The sequence below is a fragment of the Ambystoma mexicanum genome, chromosome 14 (assembly GCF_040938575.1).
Source record: "Ambystoma mexicanum isolate Mex_15411 chromosome 14, UKY_AmexF1_1, whole genome shotgun sequence".
NCBI classification, from domain to species: domain Eukaryota; kingdom Metazoa; phylum Chordata; class Amphibia; order Caudata; family Ambystomatidae; genus Ambystoma; species Ambystoma mexicanum.
The window spans coordinates 639,385,373-639,409,205 of NC_090940.1; the positions used below are offsets into that span (position 1 = coordinate 639,385,373).

Here is a 23,833-nt window from a genome sequence, read left to right on the forward strand (position 1 = left end):
AGGTTGCAAAAATCATTATGAGTAGTGTGAGAAAAGGAGCATTATCAAAAGTGTGAATAACGGGTTGCACGAAAAGGGAAGAAAAGAGCTTTGGAGCTCGGTCCATTAGTCGTCCATTTGAGATTGCTCAGGAAAAAAAGGCTCTTTTTTTTGGTCCTCTCTGAGTGGATTCAAACAGGCCACAAATATGTAAAGATGCCATACATTGGGATGAAACCCCTAAAACTCTCATAGAAAGTTCTGCCGTCTTCGGTACGCTCTAATCCACCACGTCCACCCCTCGCACTTTGTCCTCTTCTCCTTGCGGTACGGCCTACATGCCCAAACCTACCTTGTACTGTTTGTCTGCTTCCTGTTGCCCTGTCTAGCCCCTTACCGGCCCGCGACCTGCACTGCCCACTTACCTGCTTGCCCCTCCTATGCCCCCCTCCCATTTTCCAGGACTGCTAGTCCCTCCTGTGCTCTCCTCTTCTTTTGGCGGGCACCTGTGGGTGGTGTTTTATTTGTGGCGTCTTTTGTGAGGGTGCAGGAAACGCGGTGCACAGAACCACAACAAGGAGCATTATTAAAGCGAAGGAAGGAAGCTTGATGAGCGGAGTGGGGGAAATACATCAATGAAAGCGATCGGAAAGGCTCTTTATGCATGGGGTGGGACGGAGCTTTATGAATTGGTCATAAAAGGATCTTTTCATGAGGTGCAAAAGGAATGTTTTTTTAAGAGGTGGAAGAGGCAGTGATTGGCGGGGTTGAGAAAATAAAGCTTTTGATAGTGGGGACATCAACTTTATAATAAAAGGCCAGATGTACATATGTCCGATGCCGTCATGTGCAGTAGAGGCTGCCCGAACGCACAGAAGGCTCAGCTAGAGGGAGCTGTTGCCTCAGGATATACGATGGTCACTTTGCATAGCTTCACCTGCTGTCCCCACTAGAGGGAGCTGTAGGCTTAGGATATATAGTGGTCCAATTTGCATAGGTGTGCCTGTTGTCACCACTAGAGGGAGCTGTTGCCTTAGGATATATAGAGACAATGCCAATTTGCATAGGTGTGCCTGTTGTCACCACTAGAGAGAGCAGTAGCCTTAGCATATATAGCGGTCCAACTGTGTCAATGAAAACCTGCATGCTGGCCCATGTATATGGGCCTGTACACTCGTTTTCTAATAAAATACTAAGGGCCCGATTCATGGAATTTTTTGCATGGTCCAAGGTGACTTTGCACCACTGACGCACACCCTGATTCCTGGGAGTGTGGAAAGTGTATTTTTTCAAAGTCTGTGCATAGTCATGTTTGCAGTACAAAATGACCTTGCACGGACTTTGCACTGCAAAAATACACTATGCACCGTTCCAGGAATCAGGGTTTGTGTCGGCAGTGCAAAGTCCCTCTGAACCGTGCAAAAATGTCCATGAATTGGGCCCTAAATGAGGTGTTCATTGGATAGGCATGAGGAGAGAATTCACTTGGATTAAAGAGGAGACCCGGATGGAGCCTGGAAAAGGAGTGCTTTCCCCAGGGTGAAGCAGGAATGTTTATTGATGGGCCAGGTTACGGAGAACAATCGTTGATGTGTGAAAAGGGTTTTCAATTGGTCGAAAAACAACTTTCCATTGAGTAAAAGAGATGCAATTAAAATGAAAGATTGTTTCCTGAAGACTGTATATGTCTGTGTTGTGCAGGATTTCAGTTTCGTGTATATTGGAAGGTGTTGGGCTAATGGCAAGTGCTGTTTTTATGTTCAGAGAAAACTGGAGCACTGCTGGGGGGAAGGGAGAGCGGCAAAGGTCCTGGTGTCTGGGTAGGTTTTTTTTACCCAGCTGTTTCCGAAATGCGTATTGACACTTGCAACCTGGTTGAAAACAGTTTGCAGGATAATGAATGAGTTAACATGTGATAATAACGTGTATGTCTTAAAACACCGATTAACCCCTAAACTGCTGAGCTATTATGCATTTCTATGCAAAAAGGACCTTTAAACCAGACTCTTTCACGCAACGTCCTATAGGCAAGGTCTGGATAGGGCTCTATCAACGCTGGATTAAATAACTTTACTGGTGGGTCTAGAACGCGGACAAATGCAAAGGTGCTTAATGCTCAGTCTTCTAAAATGCATCAGGAAATATGGAATCGCTACTAATTGGGAATCACTACTCATTGGGAATCGCTACTCATTGGGAATCGCTACTCATTGAGAATTGCTACCCCAATGCAGCGCGCAACCCTTTCCAGACAGGTAAGCCGAATGAATTGCCTATTTCCCTTCCCGCGAGTTGTTACGCTAAATCACAGCCAATAAGCACCTGTAACCCCTGTGCGCCGTTGCCGATATTGATTTTACCGCTCGGCTCTTGATTTGCTATGATATGAAAACATTTTTATTACAGCAGACAACCATTTACTTTTAACCTTATTGACTCGAGGTATTTAACTTAAGACCGCTTGGATTTTGAGCCGTCTGATCGTAGTCGTGCGTTCAAGTATCGATTCTTGGTCTTCCGCTCCCCGTAAGCCAGCGTGCTGGGTCTATAATATTCTTAGGATCCTGAAGCCAGTTGCTAAGACATTTCAGACTTGATGTGTAGCCAATGTCCAATGGTTCTCTGCGCAAGTCCAAGTTGAGTCTCGGGAGGATAGCTCAGCGGCAACGTGCTCGCCTTGGAAGCAAGACGACGCGGAGCAACACAAGTTCGATCCCTGGGTCCATGCTTAGAAACCTCTGGGTATTAAGCGTGTTATAAATAACCTATCATATCATATATAGATTTAAGCTCAAGTTGGGTTTTTTAGGAATTAAACACCATCAAGGTTAGGGTGGGTTAAAAAAAAAAGCATGTAAGAAATCCTTGTACCTGAAATGTGAGAATAGATCAGTCCATTTCAGCTAAGCCGCACCTCACACAGCGCCACCCAGTGTAGTGCTGAGCTCATTACAATACCCAAGATGCATTGCTCAGTGGCTCTGAGTTGGTGGTGAACTTCCAGGGACGGCTTCTGTGGCTTATTAGATTCTGTCCTGGGAATTAAATGCTAGGCCTTCCAAGTTTTCCTGGCTGGAACGCCACGCTGCTCGATTGCAGAGGCGAAGAGGTAACCCCAACTTATACAGCATGTGGAACATCTCAACGGCTTGACTTTTTCTAAGGCGGTATCTGCAAAAGAGAGTTTCTTCAGCGTGCCAAGAGGGAAGCGGGAATGGAGACAGGGAAAAAGTTGGGTATGGAGAATGGGGGACCAGCACGTGTGCACCGCTCTTCAGGGGTCGCGACGTTGCGCCCCTCTGTCTGTCCCGTGCATGCCTCAACAATAGATCCTTTTTTGTTGTTGTAGGTAGGTGCCATCTTCACCTACGTTGGTCCGTGCCTCAGTTTCTCAGACTCTGCACTGTGATATCCCAACAGTTCCCATCTTTTGTTGCGCCGTGGCCCGCTCAGCGCACCAGTCGATCAGCTTCAATCAGAGTGCAGCCTTTTCCAGATCAATGTTATGCAGTGGTGCTTGGTGCAGCCATCCCAATTGGGGCAACTTTGTGTGCTCTGCTATTGGCCCTGGCTTTGATATAGCTGTCCACCATGGGGAATTCCTCCAGTGGGCAGGGGGGGCATTCAACAACTACACAAACAGCCCTTCCCGGTTGTCAAAAGCAATAGTTACTTACAAACAGGTGGCAAAACACATTTTGGCGCCCAACCACTTGCGCGCTAGGTGGCCAGCGCGACAAACGAATGCAACTTGAGACTCATTTCTTGCCCTACGACTTGCACGGTAGGTCTCCAATCCTACATCTTGCCGGCACTCTCCTCCAAGGCAATAGCCGCCCCATATCTGAACCCGGTTACAGTCACCAAAGTAGCTTGCTCAGGATCTTTGTTGCATACAGTTAAATCGTTTTCCTGTTTATACTTAAGGGTTTCCTCTCACACTCCTCTGACAATGCTCGTGGAAACAAGCATCTTTGTAATTGTGTGTATGAAATGAGAACAAGACATTAACATTCCAAAATATGATGCAAACTCTGTTTCCTGGCTTAAAAAAAGGAAAACAAACCAATTCTATCATCCCAACCTCAGGCCTATCAAGAGGCGTAGTAATACCCGAGGGCGGTCGTTGCGCGCACAGCGGTGTGTCATGACTCAACTGAATGATCCTGTCTAACCCTCAGCAAATGAGAACAGAAGATGAGCCGGGCACGTTATTTAAGCCGGGCTCTCTCTCCTGCCCTTCGGCTGCCTACATGTGGCACTTTACTGGATACCGTAACCAGCCATGAAGTAGAGTGGACATTTTATGGTCAAGCACTCACAGAGCAGACGAGGGATCCTGTACCTGAGGCTCAGCTCTGGGACCTCCTCAAAGCATTTCTCGAGGGACGCCCATTCCGCGGGCCCAAAGAGAAGCGCTGACAACCACAAGCAGTCAGTTCTATAGTAGGGATAAGAGGGTGACCCGGAGGGCACTTCCATTTTTAGGGTTTGCTATCAGTAGGCCGGTTCCTTGTTGAGGATACAGCCCTTAGGCGACCCCCCGAGAAGTCATTTTGCCCTGCCTGCAAACCTTGCAGGATCCTTGGGTCATCTCTGAAGGGTTGCTTGCTCCAATAAGCTACATGTCAACCCCCCCACCCCCCATTGGAGCCCACTTCCCTGAGCTATGGTTGCCTAGTTAAGAGAGCAGGTAGTAACACAAAGTCCCAGGGCAGTCTTCAGGCCCAGAAAGGGGAGAGAATGGATTTCAAACACAAATTAATTTGCTCTGAAAAATTGGGCCAGGGCAAGGGAAATGGTACCCGAGGAGTTTATGAACTTAGAACCCCTTTAAAACTAACAGGCAGGTTTGCATTAAAACCTGTCTCAACACACATGTGTTTGCTGCTAAGCTGGCACTCAGACTTATTTGGGATTTGGCCAGTAGAAAAAAAGAGAAATTCTTCAAAAAGACAAATTCAAAACCCAGCACTGTCCTACCCCACAACTAAACATGTATTTTCTGGCGGCAAAGAGAAGCGTATTTCAGCTCATGCCGTCAAAAGTATTTCTAAATAGCGTTTTGTTTCCAGAGAGAGTCAGGGGGAGCATGAGGTATTCCTTTCCCTTTAGTTGCAACCGAGGGCTTCTTCTGACATAGCCTCGAAGCTGCACCTATCTCCAGCGCCTGTTATGAATTCCCCATCGAGACTTACCCATCTCTCAGCCCTGTGGAGGCCAGGGAACTTTCCAGATGTGGTGCCAAAAAAGCCAAACACTTACAAAGCTTGCCACGTGCTTTAAATATCTCCTCCAGCTGTGCAGCCTCAGAAGTACTCTTTCAATGGGTGTTTGCCAATTCTTCTTGGTGCGACCTCCCTCCTGCAAACCTGATTGGTTGCTTGGCCTTCTGTTTTGACCCAAAGCACATGGCGGAGGATTCTGCTGAGCCCCGCCCCTAGTCGGTGACTTCCATTTTCTTGTGAATTGCTGGGATTGCTCTTCTGTGAGGATCCAGCATGTGGATTCCTCAAAGCTAGCAGTGGAGTAACTTGGCTGAAAATGTTGGGGGGAACATGACATCCAAATGAAAGGGGCCCCTGCCAAATGAATGGGGACAAAGTGGTGTGCCACAAAAGTGGGGGGGACAAACACCCTTGCCCCCCCTAAAATGACACACCCCAAGAATGCTAATGTAACACAATGTGCCTAGTGCCTCAGGAGGATAGCTCAGGGGCAATGTGCTCACCTTGGAAGCAAGACAACACAGAGCAACACAGGTTCGATTCCTGGGCCCGCGCTTAGAAACCTCTGGGTATTAAGCGCGTTATAAATAACCTATCATATCATATCATAAGGAAATGTGAAGGATGTGGTGAGAGAACTTAGCATAGAAGCTCATTATTAATAGATTAATAGTCGCCTCAAAACTCCCCTTTCTTCACGTAATCGCTTTGCGCGCAAGATTAAGCGTTCTAATTGGGCCATTACGAGGACTGATTGGAGCAATATGGATTGGTAATAGCCATGTGGGAATGACGCCGTTACCTTGCACTCGTTCAGCTCTGAAGTATGCACGGGTGTTGCTAGATCTGGAAAAGATCTGGGGCTAATGTCGGGACTGTCGGGACTCGGGCTAGCTCACGTTTTGCCTTTGAGCTTCTATCCGGGGCTCCAACCAAAAGACCCCGGGGCTGTAGCCCCCTCAGCCTCCCTTCCCAGCAACACCTTCGTGGTATGGAGGGATCCCACGCCGCCCTGCTGGTGCAGTCGATCACACTGGACCCTACAGAATCTACCGGCTTCTCTTTCCATACACCTCACTGCAGCACCAGCGTGGAGCCTCGGCGCCAATCCCTGCGCACCGCATCTCGAAAGTGCACAGCTAGCGTGATCTGCCCATGATCTGCTCGGGTCCAGGCAGCGGCATGGACAGGGTAGGGCCTGAGCAGGCAAGGCCATCCCACAATCTGTAAATGCCCACTCAGCAGCGCGGTGGGCCTAACTACATTAGCGTCAGGCCACTCTTGATCAACAGTTCTGGCTACGCCTCTGGGTCCAGGGCTGCTGCTACCCACAATGCAATTCTAAAAAAACGACCTAGGGCTCCAGCAGCACAGAGGCCCATGTAAACATGAAAAGAGACGCCGCTATACAGGACGGGGAGTGCCGAAGTGGCACCGCGCATTCACTGACAGAAATAATTGCACCAGCCCTGTGTAAGAGGTGCATTGACAAACATTTATATATAGAAAAAAAGAGGATCAGGCTACAAACATACACCCTTAGCATCATCAAGAGTGTATTAAGGTAGGCCCCATTGCCAAAGCCTGGTACCACCGTGCCGTGGCATCAGTTTGTACCTCCAGTGGAGGCTGCTGAGGAGGAAGATAGCAAATAGCGCTGTGCTGAGACAGCGGCATCACAGCACACCCAGGCCACAGGGTTCTCAACCAAAACACAAGAGGAGCGCTGTCCTACCACTGATGTGCGACCCAACAGATGCAAGACCCCCGAGCAGAGGGCAGCCCCTCTGACTCCACTCCCACGCCAGAGAGTGCGGGGACCCTCATGTGCAACACAAGCTCATCCGAAGCCTTTGATATGATACGATAAGTCATTTATAACGCGCCTGTACAGGAGTGTTTCTAGGCACAACAAGACAAGGTAGGGAAGGCAGGCGGAGGGCAAGCCACATGATCCTACTAGGCCTGTGCCACTCAGATAGTGCACGTGGCGGGTTCTCTATTGCACCCTCATCATCACAGCTCAGATCCCTGGTGTGGATGTTGACAATGATGTGGGCAAGGCAACATGTCGCTGTTGCCCACATAAAATCGGCCATCCACAGGTGAATTCTGTGTGAGACCAGATGTGGCAGTCAAGGTGGGCAAAGGCAGAGCTAACTTATTTCCATGGGCATGCTCAGCTTTAATAGGCCAAACTGGGGGCGGGGGTGGAACTCTGGGCATTCAAAATGCCCCCACTTTTGAGTATTTCTAGGACTGCAGCAAGGTTCCACACAAAAATGAGACATGCCCACCCTCTCTCCTGCCCCTTCTGAAATGCAACCCTAACATTGGACTACCATAACTTCTTAGGGCCAGCCTTTGTCATTCTTAGTGATATGTGTTAATTGTCATAATAGTGCAAGTGAAGGGGCACATAAACCTCACACCGAACTGGGAGCAGTAAATAAACGAGACACTTTAATGAAAAATGTCATTGAAGCCATTTGCAGCACCTATTTGTGTGTGGTCCCAGTGGTGGGAACATGACCCGTGTAGGGCCTTGCCGCAGTCATGCACAGGCATCCTCCAGCGTTTAATCATTTTATCATGGGGCCAGATCCAAGAACCCAGAGGAATTGGAATCCCGGGAGTCAACTAAATCTATTGGCGCTCTGCGATCGGGGTCCACGACACGTAGAAAACCTGATCTATTACACGTAGAATTGAAGGTTCCTGCACGTCCCGGGGAGCCTTTAATTACACCTGCATCTCGCTGCTGGCCTGTCGCTTTCCCTGAATTTAGTTCAGCTAATTAGTTCAAAATGTCAGAGCACTGTTTCGGAATATAGACGTTCAGATCTGAGCTAATTAACGGTTGCGGCCGGTATTTATTGGGGTGTCCCCTTTAATTAAAGGAACATAGTCAGACCCCATTAAGCCATATACTTTGAACACAGCCGAACCCCCGTGGGAAGAAAATGAATCCATAGTTAGGGCCGACCTTCTGCCGCGTGGATATATTGCATTTTCCAGAATTTATACTGTGTCCATCAACACTGTAGTGGTCTTATGGCACCTGGCCTTGTCGGCGATGTGGCATATTGTGACCCCACCATGGTGAAGACAGACCTTGCCATGGAATTATTAATCTCCAAAGACCCTCACAGTATTGGGATGATTCAGAGAGATTTCCCCCGTGGAAATCAGGAGCTGCACGCAAGCATCTCAGATTTGCACCTGATTGTTGTGTTAAGTTATTGTGCGTTTGTATAGCAACTTATATACCATTGGTATGATCTCAAAGCGCTGTGGGTTGAACGCCCTCTGGGACCATAGTCCAGGTCAGTGGAGAGAGTAGGGTAGTAAAAAGTGTTTGTGTGCACTCAGTATGTGTGCAGCCAGTGCGGTTTACGTGGTGTGCAGCTGCATTCTAATGCTAGGTTGTGATGCAGTGGTTGTGCAAGGTCAGTAGAATGTGTGCAGCAAGGCCGTTGACCTCAGAGTTTGCTTTTTGGTGGTGGTGGAGCTGGTGTATGATATTATGTGTGCAGCTAGGCTGATTTTATTCAAGGGGTATAGCTGCGTTCTAAAGACTGTTGAGGAGTTCTTGAAGGTGTGTAGGAAAGTGTGCAGCTAGGCCGCAATTGATCGAGGGGTAGAGCTGCATTCTATTGTTTGTTGGTGTAGTGGAGAGAGTGAGCATTTTGGTTTTTGTGAGTGTCGGTGTGGACCCCTATTTCAGATTACCTTCCAGCGCCCGCTGAGCTGACGTATATATTATAGAGGTTTGGAGCATTGGTTCACCTGGAGAGATTCTCAGTCGAGCACAGAGTTTGTTCTGATTATCAGGCTTGAGGTTGTGTTACCCTGCTTGGTAGTGTCATCGGTGTTGAGTTGCCCTATTCCTAATCTTTATTGTGGTTAAGCGAATTGCAGGTCTATGGTCGTCACAAGGTCTTGTTGAGTCTGCCATTGTTTATTGGATGATACATTCTCGTCGTACAGTTACACCCAGTTCTGTTTCAGCGGACTTACGAGTACTCGCTAGATTCGATGACTGGTGTTCAGTGGACCCTGGGACTAGCAACAATCGCTAGGGTCATCCCTGTGTCTTGTTGGGTCGGCAGACTGCTTGTAGGATGACGCCTTCTCAGTGTGCATTTACTTGGACATACGAGTACATCCTAGGTATGAAGACGGTATTCAGTGGGCCCGAAGGTCAAGCAACAGATCAGGCCGTGATGTAAGTGGTGTGTCTGAACTAGCACTGTTATATGCAGTGGGGTTAGAGTGTTCCTGATCTGGTGTGGGTTTACAATATTGATGACAGGCAGCAGCACCTCGATGTCACTTGCAGGAGCTTGCCTTGCCAGATTCCTCGCCTGATTCAGAGCGAAATCCCTTGAGGTGGAGCAGTCACTCCCTTGCTGAAGCTCGGTTATAAGTGCCAGTAGGCCCATTATCCAGGTCCCGCGTAATTGTTTATAGTGGGTGGATGGCTATTCCTGAACAGTTTATGGTTTGACTTGCTGAATTATAGTGTATCATTCTCCCTTCCGAGAGCTAGGAGTGCTAGGAGCTCATCTGATTGGAGAGCGTAGTGCATATCTGCAAAGACAAACGAGCAAGTCCAACCCAAGCATACTTGATACTGTGCCCCGGGTGAAGGAGTTCACGGCATCAGTTCCCAGGCCTTGATCAGAGACCACCATGGCTAATCTTCATAATTCTATCTAAATATGACGCATAGCCATTCCTCATCCTGTATTTACAAAGCCTTATTCTGGAGCAAATTTGGAGAGGTTAGGAGCATCTCAGAGATGTCATTGATCAAAACGTTATGAATCACGTTTTGCCGGCTAGCACCTGCAAGATGCACCAGCAATATCCAGGTTTGGACCAGTTCCAGAGTTTGAAAATCAGGCATAAGGCATCAGATGCAAATCTCAGAAGCCGTGGACAGGTCCTGATTTGTTCCAGTGCAAGGATTTGCCAATAAGGGTAAAGGCAGCTGATGCAAATCTGAGAAGCTCACAGGAAGCTCCTGATTTGCTTGTGTGCAAGGATTTGTAAATAAGGCATAAGAGTAGCAGGTGCAAATCTCAGAAGCCCACACCATCTCCTGATTTGCTCCAGTGCAAATATTTATAAATAAGGCTTAAGAGCAGCAGGTGCAAATCTCAGAAGCCCACAGCATCTCCTGATTTGCTCCAGTGCAAATATTTATAAATAAGGCTTAAGAGCAGCAGGTGCAAATCTCAGAAGCCCACAGCATCTCCCGATTTGCTCCAGTGCAAATATGTATAAATAAGGCTTAAGAGCAGCAGGTGCAAATCTCCGAAGCCCACAGCATCTCCTGATTTGCTCCAGTGCAAATATTTATAAATAAGGCTTAAGAGCAGCAGGTGCAAATCTCAGAAGCCCACAGCATCTCCTGATTTTCTCCAGTGCAATGATTTGTCAATAAGGCATAAGAGTAGCAGGTGCAAATCTCAGAAGCTCACTGCATCTCCTGATTTGCTCCAGGACAATGATTTTAGATAAGGCATAGGAGCAGCAGGTGCAAATCTCAGAAGCTCGCGGCATCTCCTGATTTGCTCCAGGACAATGATTTTAGATAAGGCATAGGAGCAGCAGGTGCAAATCTCAGAAGCTCACAGCATCTCCTGATTTGCTCCAGGACAATGATTTTAGATAAGGCATAGGAGCAGCAGGTGCAAATCTCAGAAGCTCACAGCATCTCCTGATTTGCTCCAGGACAATGATTTTAGATAAGGCATAGGAGCAGCAGGTGCAAATCTCAGAAGCTTGCGGCATCTCCTGATTTGCTCCAGGACAATGATTTTAGATAAGGCATAGGAGCAGCAGGTGCAAATCTCAGAAGCTCGTGGCATCTCCTGATTTGCTCCAGGAAAATGATTTTAGATAAGGCATAGGAGCAGCAGGTGCAAATCTCAGAAGCTTGCGGCATCTCCTGATTTGCTCCAGTGCAATGATTTGTCAATAAGGCATAAGAGCAGCAGGTGCAAATCTCAGAAGCTTGCGGCATCTCCTGATTTGCTCCAGGACAATGATTTTAGATAAGGCATAGGAGCAGCAGGTGCAAATCTCAGAAGCTCGCGGCATCTCCTGATTTGCTCCACTGCAATGATTTGTCAATATGGCATAAGAGCAGCAGGTGCAAATCTCAGAAGCTCACGGCATCTCCTGATTTTCTCCAGTGCAATGATTTGTCAATAAGGCATAAGAGTAGCAGGTGCAAATCTCAGAAGCTCACGGCATCTCCTGATTTGCTCCAGTGCAATGATTTGTCAATAAGGCATAAGAGCAGCAGGGGCAAATCTCAGAAGCTCACGGCATCTCCTGATTTTCTCCAGTGCAATGATTTGTCAATAAGGCATAAGAGTAGCAGGTGCAAATCTCAGAAGCTCACGGCATCTCCTGATTTGCTCCAGGGCAAGGATTTTAGATAAGGCATAGGAGCAGCAGGTGCAAATCTCAGAAGCTCGCGGCATCTCCTGATTTGCTCCAGGACAATGATTTGTCAATAAGGCATAAGAGCAGCAGGTGCAAATCTCAGAAGCTCACAGCATCTCCTGATTTTCTCCTGTGCAATGATTTGTCAATAAGGCATAAGAGCAGCAGGTGCAAATCTCAGAAGCTCACAGCATCTCCTGATTTTCTCCTGTGCAATGATTTGTCAATAAGTCATAAGAGCAGCAGGTGCAAATCTCAGAAGCTCACGGCATCTCCTGATTTGTTCCAGGACAATGATTTTAGATAAGGCATAAGAGCAGCAGGTGCAAATCTCAGAAGCTCGCGGCATCTCCTGATTTGCTCCAGGACAATGATTTTAGATAAGGCATAAGAGCAGCAGGTGCAAATCTCAGAAGCTCGCGGCATCTCCTGATTTGCTCCAGGACAATGATTTTAGATAAGGCATAAGAGCAGCAGGTGCAAATCTCAGAAGCTCACAGCATCTCCTGATTTGCTCCAGTGCAATGATTTGTCAATAAGGCATAAGAGCAGCAGGTGCAAATCTCAGAAGCTCACAGCATCTCCTGATTTTCTCCTGTGCAATGATTTGTCAATAAGGCATAGGAGCAGCAGGTGCAAATCTCAGAAGCTCGCGGCATCTCCTGATTTGCTCCAGGACAGTGATTTGTCAATAAGGCATAAGAGCAGCAGGTGCAAATCTCAGAAGCTTGCGGCATCTCCTGATTTGCTCCAGGACAATGATTTTAGATAAGGCATAAGAGCAGCAGGTGCAAATCTCAGAAGCTCGCAGCATCTCTTGATTTGCTCCAGGACAATGATTTTAGATAAGGCATAGGAGCAGCAGGTGCAAATCTCAGAAGCTCGCAGCATCTCCTGATTTGCTCCAGGACAATGATTTTAGATAAGGCATAGGAGCAGCAGGTGCAAATCTCAGAAGCTCACAGCATCTCCTGATTTGCTCCTGTGCAATGATTTGTCAATAAGGCATAAGAGCAGCAGGTGCAAATCTCAGAAGCTCACAGCATCTCCTGATTTGCTCCTGTGCAATGATTTGTCAATAAGGCATAGGAGCAGCAGGTGCAAATCTCAGAAGCTCACAGCATCTCCTGATTTGCTCCAGGACAGTGATTTGTCAATAAGGCATAAGAGCAGCAGGTGCAAATCTCAGAAGCTCACAGCATCTCCTGATTTTCTCCTGTGCAATGATTTGTCAATAAGGCATAAGAGCAGCAGGTGCAAATCTCAGAAGCTCGCAACATCTCCTGATTTGCTCCAGGACAAGGATTCGTGAGCCAGGCCCAATGTTTTTTCTTTATTCCAGAAACGCTTCCATCATTCCTACTTCACACATCTGACATGTGACCGGCCACAGGTGCAGATGAGTGCAGAGGTATGTCAAAAGTTTATTATTTTGATGGACATAACCCCAAATATCAGTTAGCTCGCCAGGATTGGGGACCTCTATCAAGGTCTCAGACCATATAAAAGTCCCTTAGCATCATTTTTAAATGAACTTTATTTTGTACCTAGTAAAACGTGGGCCACTGCAAGAACTATTGCCACCTGGGTGAGTACTAGTGTAAGAACATATCAGGCTATAGTCTAAGATGACACAAGCCGGGCGCACCACATTTACTCTAAAGCATCAGTCATGGTCCGGTTCCTAGACAGGGGGTGTGCTAATATGACAGTTGGCATAGGCACTGCCCTACCATCAGGTGTGTGGCTAGGTCTGGAAAAGATACAGGGCTAGGCTAATGTTGGAACTGTCAGGACTCGGGGCTAGCTAGCCTTTTTGGTTGTAACCCCTGAGTTTCTATCCAGGGCTGCAAACAAAAGACCCAAAGCTATAACCCCCTTAGCCCCCCACCCTGGCAACACCTCTGCCGACCAGTGCCCCATTCAATGCCCTAGACTTGGCTAGTCCAAAACATTCATAGATGCAGTGCTTTGGGCGAGGTGCCAGCCCTCAGTTGCAGGCATGGCACAGCTGATGCCTTCATCTGAAGGGCTGCTTCCGTAGCAAGACCCAGCACATGTTCCACATGTCCTGGATGCCGGTCAGGCTTAATAAAGACATACCAGGGAACAAAGCAGTCACATGACATCAAGACAAGCGTGTGGGTGCGTTTGTGCTTCTGTTATTAAAATCGTGTCTGTTGTTCAAGCGATCCAGGGTAGTTATATAAATGGGAGAAAGTTATATATTATGGGCCCGATTCATGGAATTATTTGTGTGGAAAATAGGGTACTTGCGGACCAAACTGCGTGCAACTCCGCAATCGTCAATTTAGTTAATCGAATGCGCTGTACTTTTTATGGACTTGCGTGGAGTTCGCGCAGGCTCGGCACGTCTCTGCGAGCCATCGAGGACCTTGCGCGCGACCTCACGTAGGGAGTTGGTGTACCTTGCGCATAGGACTGGGAAGAGGGCGGAACACCAAAAATGGGGAAAAAGTGGGCGTTCCGAGGGATGGCGTGCAGGCAGTCCCTCGCATGCCCACAATTGCATGGAACAAGACATATTCATGGATCAGATTGCGCAGCCTCTCGGCTGGGATATGGCCATGCAAGTCCTTCATACTATCCGCCACCCGAAGGCAGGCATAAGTACACTTGTGTATATGAGATGATATGGCATTTATAACAAGTCTATACACAAGTGTTTCAAGAAAACATAGGAATCACAGCGCGCAGGTAGGTTTGCATGTTGGATTTCGCTTGCTTGCGGGTGACCCCATGCACTGTTTGAAGGGTGTGTGTATTTGTTCCTGGGCGAGCATGCAAAAGGTAGCAGTTCTGACTTTTTTTGCTTTGAATGGGGGTGTTCCGGGAACGACTTGCAAACACAATTACTTTGCGCAGTAAATTCCATGAATACGCTGGGCGTACATTTTTTTATCTGCACGCAGGCTTGCGCCGTGTCTTAATCGGCACGCGGCCCCTGCGTGATTTCTGCGCACATTACCATGAATCAGGCCCTATGGGATTGTCAAGTCCTAAAATAAAAAGTGGGGGGACTCATTAACATACCAATTGAATGTGGCATCAACAGAAATTAGCATTTCACGGTGCACTCTGAAAAAAGTTGGGGGACTCCGTCCACCTGTGTGTACCCTCAATTTGAGCCCTGTTTTCGGAGCTTCCTTATTCGATTTTACAATTCATGGATAGGCAAATCCAGCCCTCACTTGAACCTGAAACAACTGACTAAAAACTGCACACACCCTGCTACGCGCATGCGCGAGGAGCGCGCCATCCTCTACACTAATGTTGCCCACTCCATGGGCAAGAAAATTGGTCAAGTGGGTGAGGGATCGACTCTGGGTGGAGAAGACCTGAGTTTTAATACTACCTTATACATCGAAATCACCCAGAGGGTCCCTAAAACGGGGCGGTAACTGCCCAGCGAGGGCGATAGATACTAAACATGTGCATGTTTAAGGCTAGGTGGGTGCAAATATCATTGGTTTTTAGTTGTGGGTGCAACTAGGCAAGACAATGTAGGTGCCTGAAGCGTCTGTCCCTTTTACGTCCATTATTGTAAAGAAAAATGTGATGCCATGTAAGTCCAGTTTTAAAATCACACAAGATGCAGGTTTTTGTACTTTTTTTGTACCTTTTTTTGGACCAACTAAAAATACTATGCAGAGGTGGAACAAAGCATTAGCTCTCCAGCTCTAACAGACCTCTGTGTCAGATGTTGCAGAGTGAAATGATTAGCAAAGAAAGCCACAGCTCAGATCATTCTCCAAACAAAGTAAACAAAATAACATTTTAAACTTTATCGGCTGATGGAACAGTCTGAACGGAATGTGAGTCTGGAATTGCTGTCCTATCTACAAGACCATGAACCTCCTGGAGGCAGGGAACACATAACGGGTTAGAAACAGCACACATCCTGAGAGTTGCATTTAACAAAAAAGAGAAAAAACAAAATCCTTTCCACATGTTAACAGTTAAGTTAGCCTGTGCAGTCTTAAGGCGGACCCTGCAGGTTTCCTAAAATGACTGATGTTATTTTGAAAGGCGTATTCAAATGACAGGTTTGAAAGCATGATTGGGAAAGAGGGCCAGTGTGGCATTTTCTGACGTATACTCTAAAAAGTGTGTTTTGCAGTCTCCATGTAGTGCCAGGACACTGTAGGTTTCCCAGGCTGGCACATACAGTGGAAGCACAATATGCTGTCCAGGTTTAAGTGTTGCACTCTCGGGTGTGACATTGCCATGCCTCCACCTTCACAAGGGCTTACAGGCTTGCATAAGGTGTGCAGTGTCTGCTGTTACCTCAGCGTGTTGCTTGATGGGTAATGGGTGCCACCCCTTTGAGCTTAGACACCTGTGACCCTCACGTATGGGGGAGTCCTGAACAATAGTGTCTGACAGCTGTTAGTGAGAAAAGATTCTGGAGGAGTGTCATCTGCCCTTGCTGATGTGATTGCATTGGTGGACCTCGGCTCAAGGTGGGCCATGCTGTGTCATAAAACCGATATGAATGTTCAGGTCGCTGTCTTTGAGGTTAAACATCCTCAGGTACTTGAGCGCACACGCGCTTTACTGAGAACATTTTTTAAAGCCACGTGCCAGGTACTTGCGTAAGGGGTGGCATTTGCACGCAGTCCTATGGATTACGCCAGACTTTGCAGGGGTAAACATCAAGTACATTTCTCAACAACAGCAATTTATCTCTAACCCTCAACAGCACCCACCCACGTGTCTGACCTCTACTGGGCTTCTTAGTCGAGCTTTGCCAGCCACCCAAGTCTTAGAATGGCAACATGCACACATGTATCTACTAAGCTAAACTCCCTAGAATTTCCAACCACATCGACTACGGTCACCAAGGGCTTTCCAACCAAGGAAAAAAGCACATTGAGGCCACATAAGTGGGGAAAGAGCGCTATATAAATAACCAAATGCAATACAATACATTTCAAAGAAATACCAGCATCTATGTGAACATGGACATGAGATGCAAGTGGCGTTGCAGCACAGCGCCGGCCCAGGAAGCGGTAGTGGACTTTCCACTCTGCGCCGCACACACCAAGCTCCATGCAATAAATGTATCAAAAGGGCACATATTGTACTTTACAGGCTGCGTGCTCCTTAAAGTTACTTTACATACAGGCTGAACACTATGCTCTAAATTAAGGAATCTGCTGCACAATTGGTGCATAGTCAAGTGTTGAGGGGTGCACAGCTGCACCTTATACATATCTGTTCCCGTGTGCAGTACAGGCTAACAGGGCAGCAGCTGAGCCCGACTGGGGTGGTGTGGGCAGGGTTGGATGCGGTGGGTGGTCATGTATCCACTGCAGCACTGAGCATTGTCACGTGGCGGAGGGAACACAAAACTACCGACATCAGACCAAGATCAAAGGGTTTTATTCAACTAAAGTAAAGCATATGACTGTTGCATGGAAATTGGTTCGGGGTGACTGTAACCAAGATTCTTGGGAGACATGGGCCCTCATTACGGGTGAGTCAGTCTGGAGAAAATACTGGAATCAATGCCAGTACTACTTGCACTGGCATTTTTTCCAGACCAGCTCACTCTGAGTCTGCCGGTAGGGGTAGGGGTAGTGGACTACTGGCAGGCATGACCTGTCAGGAGTTCAGGCACCTACTGGCAGAGAAATGACTGAATCGCTGGCACCATAACAACGGTGCCTGTGATTCAGTAGTTCCCATCCCATGGAGTGCAGTGGGACTCCCGTTGTTGCTGGCACCCATAATATCCTGGTAACACTGGGCATCGGGCACCATTAACAGTGAGTTTCCCGGTAACCCGCGGGAATAAAGGCGCAGTTCCCGGCACACTCGTGATGAGGACCATAGCCCTTGAGCTCAGGATTATAAATGAAGGAAAGCAAACAAAAAGTCATTCATAAAAGTTCCAGACAGGAAGGTCTCCTGTTTGTATCGCTTCAGCATTCAGCCTCTCACTCTCACTGGAGCAGACTCAACTTTGGGGTTCAGGGGGTTCTTCCACCCCTCACTGGGGCACACTCAACTTTGGAGTTCAGGGGGCTCTTCAGAGCCTCACCGGAGCACACCCCTCTTCTGGAGCTCAGGGGCATTGGGGGGCTTCTCTCCCCTGCTCCGGTGCTCTCCCGCTTCCTCAGCAAACTCCTTTCCTCCGCTCCCAGGTCAGAGACACTGTCTGCGGTTCATGGTCTCAGTCATAGCCCTCACAGTTCTCCTGAGGCAAACCTTTCAATTGATTAGTTAATTGGCTTCCTATTCCAAGCCAGGGGAAGGAAGTCTTTAACAGGCTTGCCACCATTTGGGTTCCAAGTGCCTGAGCTGTTTATCTGCTGCTCTGCCCCTGTCTTGTCTCCTTGTTCCCCCTGCACAGGAGTGAGTTCTGGTGTCTTACAACCCATTTTAAGGACTGGGAAAACCGCTGGTAAAGTCCCAACCTGTGAAAAATCTTTTTTTTCCTCTGAGAAAGAGGAAGGGAGCATGCCTCTTCTCAAATGCTGCAGCTACAGGGGGCAGGGGCATTCTTCTTTACAAGCACCACTGCTGGGGGTCGAGGGGATCGAGGGGAGGGGGGACGTTGGCATATGTTTTCTTTTTCTTCTGTTCAAGGAGCTGTTGTCTAGGGGACCTCTCTGGGTGCGCTAGTGTTTCTCCAAAGTGTATCTTTCCCTGAATCCCTGAAAGACACTCTGGAATCCACTCCAGGTTTTGATCTCTAAACCTGATGTATCTTGGGAGATGCAGTCCTAAACATCCTGTTTCTTTGGGATATAGTCATTTCTAACTAGTTGCTTTCTCAGGGGTTTGGGAATAGTTAAGGCTGACCTTGCCAGTCCTAGTCTCAGGTTGACTAGGACTGGGTGCAATGTTGGCACTGTCACTTTGCCACAGTATCTTGTATTTGTGTACCCTATCAAAAGAGGCAGCTACTGCAGAGTTACTTGAACCTGCGTAATTCTCTGTAAAAGGTAACCCTTGCATATGCCGTGACTACACCACATGGGCGCCGGGCATTCAGTGCGTGTCTTCGGGTCCTCAATGCCAGTGCGCATGGTTCAGTTGCGGGTCCATGCGAATAAGGGCAGCATTTCAAAGCACATCCACAACAACCCTTGGCAAGCAAACGATATTAATGAAGGGGGCTTCCGGCCCTTTGTGGACCAGTCCAGGGGCAAAAGGCCCAACGTGACCTTTACACAGGGGCTCTGCTACCGGAGTGCGCCTCCGGCCAGCATTCTGCTCAGGCTGGTCGGGGTCTCGGCGATGAAGCTTGTGTGGTCTATGGTGCTGCCGTATGAATACCTCCTCCCACACCCCTCACTTCCTACCATTGTTGCCAGCAGGAATACCTTTACTGCACAAAGAAGCAATTTTACCCATTACTACCCTGAAAAGGTTTACAGATCAGGCACTCTGAGAGCGGTGAGAAAGCCGTCCAGACAATGCTTCGACAGCTCTCAGTGACCTTGGCTTCGCAGGATGTTTTTAAAGGAAATGCAAGTCCTTCGTATTCCTAAGTGTCAGAATGCGCCAGACAGGCAGAACTCTGCGACCCATGAGGCTTACGTGGACTTGGCAGCAGTGGCTGGATACAGGCATTAAGGTTATCTTTCAAGATGGCCGCCCAGTAGTTCGAGGAGCAGGGGACCCCGAGGTGTTGTCAAGTCTCGAGAGGGGCGGGCCCAGCGATGACACATTTTTCAAAATATGAGCGCAGCCATGATTAATGTGCAAAGACGTTCAGACAAGGTTCTGGCATTATTGATTATTACCAATTCAAAGACGATAAAGACTGTTCCACAGAGAGGTCCGTGCTACTTTCAATCAATCAATCAATCAAACCGTTTCTTCTATCGCGCACTGTCGCCAAAGGCATCATGGCGCTGTCAGGAGATACCGAAGAGAAGACTGAGAGAACCCACATGTAAAGAGGGTTCTTTCCTCTATGTACTTTCCTGGAAGCCGGGCCAGCTTTTGGCTTCCTGTGGCCACTGATATTGAAACAGGAGCAGAGTGAGATTGGACGGTCATTTGTCTTTTTTGGAAGGTCCATGCAGAGATGTTCCAATGGGACATACAATGTAAAAGGTATGTGGGACTATTGACACTCATCCACTGGTCAGACCCTGATGTCCCACCTGACCCGTTCCTTGGCGGCCACCCCATCCCAAAAGGTGGCGTGACCTAATGTGGACCATGTGGCCTGCCGTGCCTGGGCTTAGAAACACTCTTCATGGCATCTCACACCAAGAAAGTTGACGCGCGCAGACTTCTCTACAGAGCCGTGCAAGCATGTGGAGACCATGAGAATAGCAGCGGTGCATGGTATAATTCATCATAACATAACATCTCCTGAGCACCGGAATCCTTAAGCCGACGTCCAGGGATTATACCATGAGACCGGCATCTGAGCCACAGAACCCTCAAAAAACCATCAGATGGTTCTGGCCTTGGTCCTGACTGTCAGTACACATAGAATGGTGGAAATTGTCCATTGAGTCACAGCTCGCTGAAGACCTGAGGTAGCCTGCACGGTGCGGGCTGGAGGGATTAGGGAGATTGGTCCCCGTCTGATGGTTCTGCCCTTGGTCCGGGACCATCAGTACGGGTAGAATAATGGAAATTGCCAGTTGAGTCACAGCTCGCTGGAGACCTGACGTAGCCTGCGCGGTGCACGCTGGAGGAATTAGGGAGATTGGTCCCCGTTTGATGGTTCTGCCCTTGGTCTGGGACTGTCAGTACACGTAGAATGGTGGAAATTGCCCGTTTAGTCACAGCTCGCTGAAGACCTGAGGTAGCCTGCACTGTGCAGGCTGGAGGGATTGGAGAGAATGGTCCCCGTCTGATGGCTCTGCCCTTGGTCCGGGACAGTCAGTACACATAGAATGGTGGAAATTGTCCGTTGAGTCACAGCTCGCCGAAGACCTGAGGTAGCCTGCATGGTGCGGGCTGGAGGGATTAGGGAGATTGTTTCCCGTCTGATGGTTCTGCCCTTGGTCCGGGACTGTCAGTACGCGTAGAATGGTGGAAATTGCCAGTTGAGTCACAGCTCGCTGAAGACCTGAGGTAGCCTGCATGGTGCGGGCTGGAGGGATTAGGGAGATTGGTCCTGGTTCGATGGTTCTGTCCTTGGTCCAGGACTGTCAGTACCCGTAGAATGGTGGAAATTGCCCGTTGATATGCAGCTCGCTGAAGACCTGAGGTAGCCTGCATGGTGCGGGCTGGAGGGATTAGGGAGATTGGTCCCGGTCCGATGGTTCTGTCCTTGGTCCACGACTGTCAGTATGCGTAAAATGGTGGAAATTGCCCTTTGAGTCACAGCTCGCTGAAGACCTGAGGTAGCCTGCACTGTGCTGATGGAAGGATTAGGGAGATTGGTCCCTGTCTGATGGCTCTGCCCTCAGTCCGGGACTGTCAGTACGCATAGAATGGTCGAAATTGCCTGTTGAGTCACAGCTTGATGAAGACCTGAGGTAGCCTGCATGGTGCGGGCTGGAGGGATTAGGAACATTGGTCCTCGTCTGATGGCTATGCCCTCGGTCCGGGACTGTCAGTACGGGTAGAATGGTGGAAATTGCCTCTTGAGTCACAGCTCGCTGAAGACCTGACGTAGCCTGCGCGGTGCACGCTGGAGGAATTAGGGAGATTGTTCCCCGTCTGATGGTTCTGCCCTTGGTCTGGGACTGTCAGTACGTGTAGAATGGTGGAAATTGCCCGTTTAGTCACAGCTCGCTGAAGACCTGAGGTAGCCTGCATGGTGCAGGCTGGAGGGATTGGGAAGAATGGTCCCCGTCTGATGGCTCTGCCCTTGGTCCGGGACAGTCAGTACACATAGAATGGTGGAAATTGCCCGTTGAGTCACAGCTCGCCGAAGACCTGAGGTAGCCTGCACGGTGCGGGCTGGAGGGATTAGGGAGATTGTTTCCCGTCTGATGGTTCTGCCCTTGGTCCGGGACTGTCAGTATGTGTAGAATGGGGGAAATTGCCCGTTGAGTCACAGCTCGCTGAAGACCTGAGGTAAACTGCACGGTACGGGCTGGTGGGATTAGGGAGATTGGTCCCTCACTGGATTCAGAGATGATCCCTTGTGCAGAGGCTCTAAATATATCTGTCATGGGGAGCATTACTAGGGGGTGCTTAAGGGGTTGATCAAGCACTGCTTTGAACAACTTTTGCTGTTGACCGCTCTTCCTTGTCCAATGGTTTGTTGCTAAATCCATGCAAAACACGTATGCATGCACCGAAACATCTACATGTGGGAGTGGGCGGGGCTTCCAATAATAATATTTTATGTCTTACCATCATTTGCCTACTAGTTGAATGATAAACTCCCCTTCAGGCACGCGACTCGAAAGAGCCTATAGCTCTGTGATGCGCCCCCGTCAAGCGCAGCCTGATGGGCCACCTCGCGATCATCTAGTGGGTCTCCATTTTTGTTCATGTCGATTTCATTGCTTCCGGACCACAGCGGCACTCGATCTTAAATGTTTCAAATCTTTTCCTTTCCAGGCGGAAGTGCCAACGATAGATGGCGGACGAGAAGGCCAGCACAATCAAGCAACCTCAGGACAGAACCACAGCAGCAGCGACCCCGCGGCGGGCTCCTCGCTGAACGCCCAGAGCTTAGTGGGGCCGGACGGGGTTTCCGCAGGTACATCTGCTGCCGCTTCATTCTTTATAAGGTAGTTTTTTGCCTCCTTAATTTGAATTTTTTCTAGTGGGCATGTCTGACTTTTCATTTGAACGCAAACACGTCTCACCATCTGAACGTTTAAGGGGGTAACTTAATGCCAAGGGGATGTCTGGGGGGGGTATAGAATGATGAAAAGAGTGGTAAATAATGAGAAGTGATGTCTCGATTTCAAATTTGCCTGGATAATATGAAAAGAGGGGATTCATTGCATGGGATTCAAACCGGGAGGGCCGGGAGGATAGCTCACGCCGAGCAACACAGCTTCGAATCCCAGTCCCGCGCTTAGAGACTAGTGTTTGGTATTAAGCGCGTTACCAAAGATTAATTAATTAATTCAATGAATTAAAACGGTGCAACGCTATTTCCTTAGCAAAAGCGAGAAATAGACAATTGTGTACTGAAACTTTTGTGTTGGACCGACCCAATTCAGCACCTCATTTCTCCATGCTTGTGAAAGAAAAACACCTTCAGTCCCAAAAATGCTACAGTGGGTAATGGTTTCACCCTGTCTATTTCCTATGGAACAAACATGCCCCCCAATACCTGATGAAGCAACAGAAAGAACCCCACAAACTCAGATAACACCAACATATACCCCTGGCATTTGCCGCTCAGAATGCATCCGTGGAACTTGATCTCCCACACACACATGGCGCCCAGCTACCTCAGGGTTTGGTGCGCGATATAAATAATAAACAAATACAAAATAGCCCGGCCTTGAATCCGTACACATGTACCCCACCTTTCCGGTACACATTGTCACATCGGGCCAGAGTGAACACACCAGAACAATGTCGAAGCACAGCTTTAATACAATGGCGTGAATATAGGCGTGGGCCCCTGTTCTGTTTCGCTGGCAACGTGGTGAATTAGAGTGGTAGGCTGGCCGACTGCGAGTTTCTGTGGTGGAGGGGACACAATACGTAGCACCTCCGACGCGCGCAGACTCTACTTCAGGGTTCTCCCTCTGGGGGCAGATTTGCAGCTGAGGGCTTACGAAGGGGCACTAGCAAGAACGCTCAGGGCTGGCGGTACCGGAGTGATGCCACCCTCATTAAGCATGCATGCCTGGCCCCGCTGGAATGTCTTGCGTTCTGAGGATCCACTGGCTTGGCAATTCCATACACCACCGAGCCGAACAAGATGGAAGAAGAACCCTCCAGCCTGACCGAAGTGAGGGGCACGGAGCCCAGAAATACCACCACAGTGGCGTAGCCAGGATTGTTTAACGAAGTGGGGCCCGAAGCTAATGCGGTTGGCCCACCGCAGTGACGTTAACATCTGCAAATGTCCACAGAGTGCTGCTTACTGGGCAATTTACAGATTTTGAGTGGGCCTTGACCACTCAGGACCTACCCTGTCTACGCCTCTGACCATCACACTACTACCTACCGTGAAACAAGGTATTTTGTAACAGAGTTTAGAACTGGGTCAAAAGGCCTTCATTTCATTGCCATATTGGGCC

General features: G+C 48.6%; 1 protein-coding gene across 5 annotated transcripts in view; it reads left to right on the forward strand.

Annotated features, from left to right (window-relative positions):
* Nucleotides 1-23,833, forward strand: part of KIF26A (kinesin family member 26A) — a 249,432-nt gene that overhangs the window by 114,133 nt on the left and 111,466 nt on the right. For 4 of the 5 annotated variants that reach the window (XM_069638136.1, XM_069638135.1, XM_069638133.1 and 1 more), the window contains exon 4: nucleotides 22,185-22,357. In XM_069638136.1, the coding sequence (XP_069494237.1) occupies nucleotides 22,185-22,357 (173 nt within the window). The remainder of the gene's footprint in view (nucleotides 1-22,184; nucleotides 22,358-23,833) is intronic. The other variant, XM_069638137.1, reaches the window with a different exon arrangement.